Source organism: Myotis brandtii, unplaced genomic scaffold (genome assembly GCF_000412655.1).
Source record: "Myotis brandtii unplaced genomic scaffold, ASM41265v1 scaffold406, whole genome shotgun sequence".
NCBI classification, from domain to species: Eukaryota; Metazoa; Chordata; class Mammalia; order Chiroptera; family Vespertilionidae; genus Myotis; species Myotis brandtii.
In genome coordinates, this window is record NW_005365599.1 from 574,718 (window position 1) to 582,400 (window position 7,683).

General features: G+C 37.7%; 1 protein-coding gene across 1 annotated transcript in view; it reads left to right on the forward strand.

Moving 5' to 3' along the window:
* The first annotated feature begins 377 nt into the window (after positions 1-377).
* Positions 378-7,683, forward strand: part of SPICE1 (spindle and centriole associated protein 1) — a 52,603-nt gene continuing 45,297 nt past the window's right edge. Inside the window, exons 1-3 of the mRNA XM_014545381.1 lie at positions 378-554; positions 3,998-4,093; positions 7,416-7,463. Coding sequence (XP_014400867.1) covers positions 534-554; positions 3,998-4,093; positions 7,416-7,463 — 165 coding nt within the window. The 5' untranslated portion in view covers positions 378-533. The remainder of the gene's footprint in view (positions 555-3,997; positions 4,094-7,415; positions 7,464-7,683) is intronic.

The window sequence follows — 7,683 nt, forward strand, 5'->3', positions numbered from 1 at the left end:
ATTAGACTTGTTTACTATGGTATCTCCAGTGTCCTGCCAGTGCCTGGTATGTGGTAGACCCTCAAAAACAGTACGGGACGAAGAGAGATGGTCTCCAGTGGGAAGACAGGAGGACTGAGATAGAACTGGGTAAAGATCTTGATTATGTGGTATGTGAGGAGGGGCCAACAGAGCCCACAAAGAAATGGAGAAAAGAATAGGAGAGAAACCAGGAGAAAGTATTGTGGGAGCCAAGGGAGGGGGGTCTTCCAGGAGTGGGAGCCTGCAGAGCTGGAAAGGCCTGAGAAATAAGAAGAGCTCAATGGTTTTAGCAATTAGGAAGGGTCCAATATTTTTAGTAATTATGAAGCTATTGGTATTTTAGGTTTTCTAGGCTGTGCTAATTATTTGACTCCTTAGCACCACAAAGTCTGTTCCTTGGTTGAGAAAAATATGGTCACCATTATTGGTGATGTTCAAGAGGACACTTTTCAGTGCAAAGATGGTCCCTGTGTTGCAAAAGTTTTTAAGTGTAACTGGAGCTCAGTGACTAAATGTGCCTCTCCTTCATAAAGGTTAGTGAAAGGAAGTCCAGAGGAGGGTCATAGCTTGGTTACACCTCTGTGATTTTACCATACAGAGGCTGGAATTTAGAGTTGGCCAGTATGTTAGTTTTCTATGCTGTATAACAAATGACCACAAACTTAGTGGCTTACAACAGTATATAAGTATTTCTCTCTTTACTGCGACCAGCACGGCAGTCCTGAGTAGGGGTGACGGGGGATTGAGAAAATGAAAGAGCCAGACACAGAGACAGTAGGGAAAGCTGGGACAGAGTGGGACAGCTGGCCCTCTGATGAAGAGACAGTGACCCAGAGCCGGTGCAGCGCGTTTATTTTATGCAGTGTGATTCCAGGAAGTTTTACTAGAGTTTAAGACAAAGGAAATTATGGGAAATCATGGTTGAAGATCAAGCTGCAATTCTTCATTCTTGTAGCTTCTTTGTAATTGTCACTCCTGGCTGAGCCCCTATAATTGCATTCGTTCCTTGCGCCTGGCTGAACTTAAATAATGAAACCCACCCCCTGGCACCTGAGCTAAAATAAAGGTCAGGCTGACAACATACCTACCTCTGGCACGGTATGTTTCCAGGACGTGGCTCTGCCAACGCCACTGGACTCAGCTGACAATAATCAAAGAAATGCTCATGTGCCTTCCCAGGCGCTTTCTACAACAGTATTCATTTATTATCTCACAACTTCTGTGGGTCAGGAGTTTGGACATGGTTAACTGGAGACTGTAGGGTCTCAGAGTTGTGATTGAAGTATTGGTGGCCTACATTCTCCTCTGGAGGCTCAGCTTGGGCAAAATCTGCTGCCAGGTTCACCTCACTCAGGTTGTTGGCAGAATTCATTTCCCTGCGGCTGTATGGCTGAAAGGTCTTGGCTTCTTACTACCTTTCTGCTGGAGGATGCCCACAGTTGTTTGAGTTTCCTGCTCCAGACCATTTTCATAGGCAGTCACAACACGGCAGTTTGCTTTTCAAGGCCAGCAGGAAAGAATCTTTTGCTCTTTCTCCTAAGACAGAGTATAATACAGGGGTTGCCAAAAGCAGGTTTACAGTAGTAAGTATGTGAGTTTATTCTGTATTATTATTTATTAATTATTATATTCTTTTCCATACAAACAACTATAAACCTACTTTTGCCCACCCCTGTATGAGGATTCCAATTTTTCCACATTCTTGCCAATGCTTGTTATTTCCATCTTTTTTATAACCATCCTACCAGGTGTGAGGTCTCATTTCCCTATTGACTAATTATGTTGGACATCCTTTCATGTGCATATTGACCATTTGTCTCATTTCCCTATTGACTAATTATATTGGACATCTTTTCATGTGCATATTGACCCTTAGACATTTAAAAAATGGATTATTTGTTTTTATTGTTGAGTTTTAAGAGTTCTTTATATATTCTGAATGCACATTCCTTATGAGATTTATGATTTGAAAATATTGTCTTCCACTCTTTTCACTTCTTTAATGATGTTCTTTGAAACACAACAGTTTTTAATTTTGATGTAGTCCAGTTAATTTTTTTCTTGGTTGCTTGTGCTTTTAGTGTCAAATCTAAGAAACCATTTCTTAATCTACTAGTAAGATTCATGAAGATTTGAACTTATATTTTCTTCTAGGTGTTTTTTACTTTTAGTTTTTTTTAAAAAAAATATTTTATTGAGTTTTTACAGATGCTTTATCCATTGAGCTAAGCCGGCTAGGGCAAGAAAGACTTTTTGGTCCCAGGAATTTGAATTCATTTCCAGACATTAAAACCCAGTACAGTCCTAGCTGGTTTGGCTCAGTGGATAGAGCATCAGCCTGCACACCAAAGGGTCCCGGGTTCGCTTCCAGTCAAGGGCACATGCCTAGGTTGCAGGCTTCTCCCCGGCCGGGGCCCTGGTTGGGGTACGTGGAGGAGGCAACCAATTGATGTGTTTCTCTCACATTGGTGTTTCTCTGTCTTTCCCTCTCTCATCCACTCTCTCTAGAAATCAATGGAAAATATCCTCAGGTGAGGATTACCAAAAAACGCGCAACCAAGGTACATGCCCTTGACCGGAATCGAACCTGGGACCCCTCAGTCCGCAGGCTGACGCTCTATCCACTGAGCCAAACCAGCCAGGGCTATTTTTAGCTTTTACATTTAAGTCTGTGGTCCATTTTAAGTAATTTTTATATATGTTGTTAGTTACTTCATTTTTTTTTTTTCATGAAGATATCCAGTTGTTCCAGCACTGTTTACTGAAAAGATTGTTCTTTCCACATTGAATTGTTTCTTGGCACCCTTGTTGAATATAAACTGATCATAAATATAAGGGTTTGTTTGGACTTCTGTTTCATTCTATATCGTTTTAAATTGGTATTTATGGCTCCGACACTTATTGTATCACCTTCATAGTTGGTTAACTGTCTGTCATTTAACTATTACTCTTGTCTTTAAAATGAGTAATAAATAGTAAATACTTCATGGAATTATTGTGAGGATTAAAGGAGATAATATGTGGGAAGAGCTTAGAACAGTGCCTGGATTGTAGAAAACACTCAATATGTGTTAGCTATTGCCATATTACCACCATCACTGTCATCATGATCACCATGATTACATCATCACTAGCACCATCATAAAACTTAAGTGTTATTTTCTAAGTTGTATGTGATTTATTTTTGGGGTTCAGGTGGAAAGTCCTATGATTATTTAGGTGTTTAAAGAAGTTCTAGACTGGGAGTCATGTTGCTTTTTAAAAAATTTATCTATCTATCTATCTATCTATCTATCTATCTATCTATATCTAGTGTTCAGGGACTGTGAGTCTTTTTAAAATTTTATATAATGTTTAGTTCAGTGTCCTTAGTATTGCTATTTTAAGAGTGCTGAGCAAATGTTGGCCATTTCCAGATTCTAGTTTAGATTAATCACCTCCATTTAGTATTATAGAAATGGTATCATAATTCATTTGTTCTCTAAAGTTTTGCCACCTTTATTTACACTAAGCACATATGTATCTAATAGTGATTTGAGTGTTAGAGTGCTTAAAAAAAGAACTCCCTCTCTCTTTTGCCTTCCTCCTCTTGCGTTCATACTGTTAGCATGTGACTGACATTTTCTATATTAATTGTGAATTTATATAACTGATGACAAACCTTATTACTACTGTTCTAGCACTCTGCTTTAGGTCATAATATCTGCATTCCTAGAGTTTTTTTTACTAAGCAAATAGATACAAGCTATTGCTTTGAAATTCTTTTTATTATAGTTAACTATCACAGTTTTCTATTAATTGTGAAGTAAAAGAACCAAGTTTTTTGATAGTTTGTTCCTTTCATTATGCTTAAATTTTTCTTCTGATGTTTTTAAAACTTATTTTCCTAGGTCTGTTCCCCCTCCACCTCCTCTAGTGATGCTTAATTACTAGTTTCTCTTATGTATTAAGAATTTGATATGATTATTACTCCTAGATGTCATTTGTCCGAGTGAACCGTTACAGCTCCCGGGGAGGAGGAAGGAAAGCACTGAAAGTAAAGAAGAAAACGGCAGTGAAGCAAGAATGGGATGTAAGTCTAGGTGGCAGAAGAAGCAGTGTAATGTTACTCTGAGGAATAGGTGTGCTGACATGGCCCTAGTCACTCAGAATGGCACTCTGAATCGGGTGCAGCATGTAATAGGGTGGAATGGGTTTCTGGGCATGTTACAATCTAGGTCTTGGCGGGAAGAGCAGAATCCTTTGGGGAGTTTTTTTTTAGAATATAGGAGTTGAGGCTGTACCCTCTACTTCTTTTGAAGAACTGTAACCTTAAGAGGTTGGGGAGTGTTTTTATTTTTTTATTTTTTAAAATTGCCTCTACCTCTACTTTAAGAATTCACTGCTTTAAGGCCACTCTAGCTAACCTGTGTCACTGATGTCTGAATTTTGGGGGTAGTTTTTTAGATTTCCCTGTATTAACCATTGATGCCGTAATCACATGAGTGGCATTTTTTGCTGAAAAAGTGGGTGATCCATGCTCTCTTACCCCTCAAATTGTTTGTTGCTCATATCCAGAGGGGGGGCCACTTGCAGTACAAAGCTTCTCTTAAGATAAAAAGAAAGTCTCAAGTACCTGGGCATGATCCATGGCTTCTACGCTGCATACTGCCTGGTATCACCAAGGGGATTTTTGTCTTTTGTGGCCTGGTACTTGGGTTTGGACCGTGAGACTTTAGGTGCCTTTGCTTCCTGTTGTGGAGAGTCACTAGTCGGGGACTAGTTTGTAAATCAGGGATTCTTTTAGACTTGGAATCTTCTGGGTTGTGAACAACCATTTTAGCCAGTTATCCTGGGCAAACTGGTGGCCTTTGGAAGTGGGACAGAGGGGTTTCTGTGTTTACATTGCTTTGTTGCCATCTGATTGGCTATAAAATATTTTTTATAAAGGTGTGATTCTAAGGTAATAAAACTGATGAAAAGGAAAAAAAATGCACACTTTAATATAAATATTGTCCCCTTCAGAGTGGTTACTTTGGGAAGTTCACTTTTTATTCTGATATGCTACTATTGTTGAAAACATAATGGAAACCCATCATGTGAAATTACATCAGAACCTTTCTCATTTACTTTTTATTATCTCCAGTGCTGGAAAAATATGATTTTTGAAGGTAGATTGAACTTGAAAGACATTTGGAGTGAATGTTAAATGAAGGAGGAGAGATAAACTGAATAATGCTGTTTTGATAAAAACAGTGAGATGTTTTTTGAAATGGCTTGTAAATTAGATTTAAAGGCAATTTTAAAAGAAAATTGTTTTAAGCTGCAGGAGTATTAATGAAATTATATTTTCTCCCACAAGTACTAATTCCAAGCATATCACTTACTTATATGCCTTAATTCTATTATGATTATTAAAAAAATCCTCATGATCTTATAGTTGTATCTTGTACGTTTCTAAATCAATATGAAAGGAATAATAGTTTCAGCATAGAAAAGCCTTGAGCTAAATATAAACTACGGCCGAAAATTTAAGTCTTTGAATACATCAACAGCTATTTCACCAGACTTAGTTCTCTATAGTTCTCTTAAGAGTCAAACTCTAGCTTGTTTTATGTCCTGCCTTACCATGCCTGTATAACATGATGGCTGAAGTCATTATGGAAAGGCCCAGATTGCAGGACTGCTTTTTACAGCTGTCTAGGCTGAGCACTGCACGATTTCACAGGAGTACTATTTACATAGACGCGGGTGTTAATGGTCCCTCCCCGAGTTGTGCAGTGTGGTCCCTGCCATGTTGTTTTGTGCCTTTTTACTTAAGTGACTATTTTCACATTTTATGAAATTATACAAACTCTGTCTCTTATTATGATAGGTTCGATGCTTATGGTGTTTGCATGATCACAAATTGAACCTTTCTATAGTGATCACAGTTTATCTTTTAGGAATTTTTACAAGTGTCTCATTCCATGGAATGCAGTCTGAAAACTACAGCTTTAGCTTATACTTATTTGAATTATATACTACCCTGCTTTATTCATTGTTTTAATATAATGTATATCTGCTTGGTGAATGTAGTCCTTATTTTCTGTAAGATACTTAATTTTCTACAAGATACCTAAAAGTAATCCATATTAATATTTAAATTGAGAATACTGGTTCCTGTAAAGAAAGGCTTTTTGTTTAAATATATTTCTTTATTAATTTCAGAAAGGAAGGGAGAAGGAGAGATAGAAACATCAGTGATGAGAGAATCATTGATCAACTGCCTCTTGCACGCCCCCTACTGGGGATCGAGCCCGCAACCCAGGTATATGCCCTTGGCTGGAATAGAACCTGGGATCCTTCAGTCTGCAGGCTGATGCTTTATCCATTGAGCTAAGCCGGCTAGGGCAAGAAAGACTTTTTGGTCCCAGGAATTTGAATTCATTTCCAGACATTAAAACCCAGTACAATCCTAGCTGGTTTGGCTCAGTGGATAGAGCATCAGCCTGCACACCAAAGGGTCCCGGGTTCGCTTCCAGTCAAGGGCACATGCCTGGGGTTGCAAGCTCGACCAGGAGGGTATGCAGGAGGCAGTCAGTTAATGATTCTCATCATTGATGTTTCTTTCTCTTTTTCCCCTCTCCCTTCCTCTCTGAAATCAATAAAAAAATAAAAAAAAGTATCCTCAGGTGAGGATTACCAAAAAAACCCCAAAAAACAAAAACCCAGTACATACATCTAAAGACACACAAACAATATCTGTTAATAGTTATAACTTTCTGAAGAATGTGAAAAAAACATGGTAAGAAGTTTGAATAACAAAAATCGCATTTTTTTTCAATTTAAATAAATACATGTCTTTTATATATTATGTAAAAATATACAATAATTTTATTTCAATTTAAAATAAAAATTTTATCTTGCTAAAATGTGATGACTAACCCCCTTAACTCTTCAAAGAAAGGTTTCTTGGAGAGTAGCATGCTTAATTAAATATAGTCTTTTAAAAAAATATACATTTTTATTGATTTCAGAGATGAAGGGAGAGGGAGAGAGAGAGAGAGAGAGAGAGATAGAAACATCAATGATGAGAATGCCCCCTGTACACCCTACATTGAGGATTGAGCCCACAACCTGGTCATGTGCCCAAACCGGGAATTGAATCGTGACCTCCTGGTTCATGGGTTGATGCTCAACCACTGAGCCACACCAGCTGGGTGAAATACAGTCTTTTAACTGAGATCCATCTGGCATGTAAAGAAAAAAAGGAAAATCAGTGTCATAAAAAAGAAAGTAAAACTGATTTCAAAATTTTTTTTAACCTAGTTTAAAGAATAAACTTTAAAACCCTATTAAAAAAAATCCAGTAAATACTAATATTTTATAGGAAACATTTTTTTTCTTTAAAGGAAGTTTATCTTTTTTTATAGAATACTGTGAATGATCTAACAGTTCATCGGGCAACTCCTGAAGATCTGGTAAGTTTAATATCAAAAGTTAATATTTGTTTTGTGTTTTATTTGATATTTGGTTTCTAACCTTCAGAATAGGAGCCAGAGGTACTTCTCAGAAGTTGTTATATTTATCTTGCTTATCTACACTAATAAAAGAGAAACATGGTAATTGGCGTACGACCGCTACCCTTCCCATTGGCTAATCAGGGAGATATGCAAATTAACTGTCAGCCAAGATGGCGGC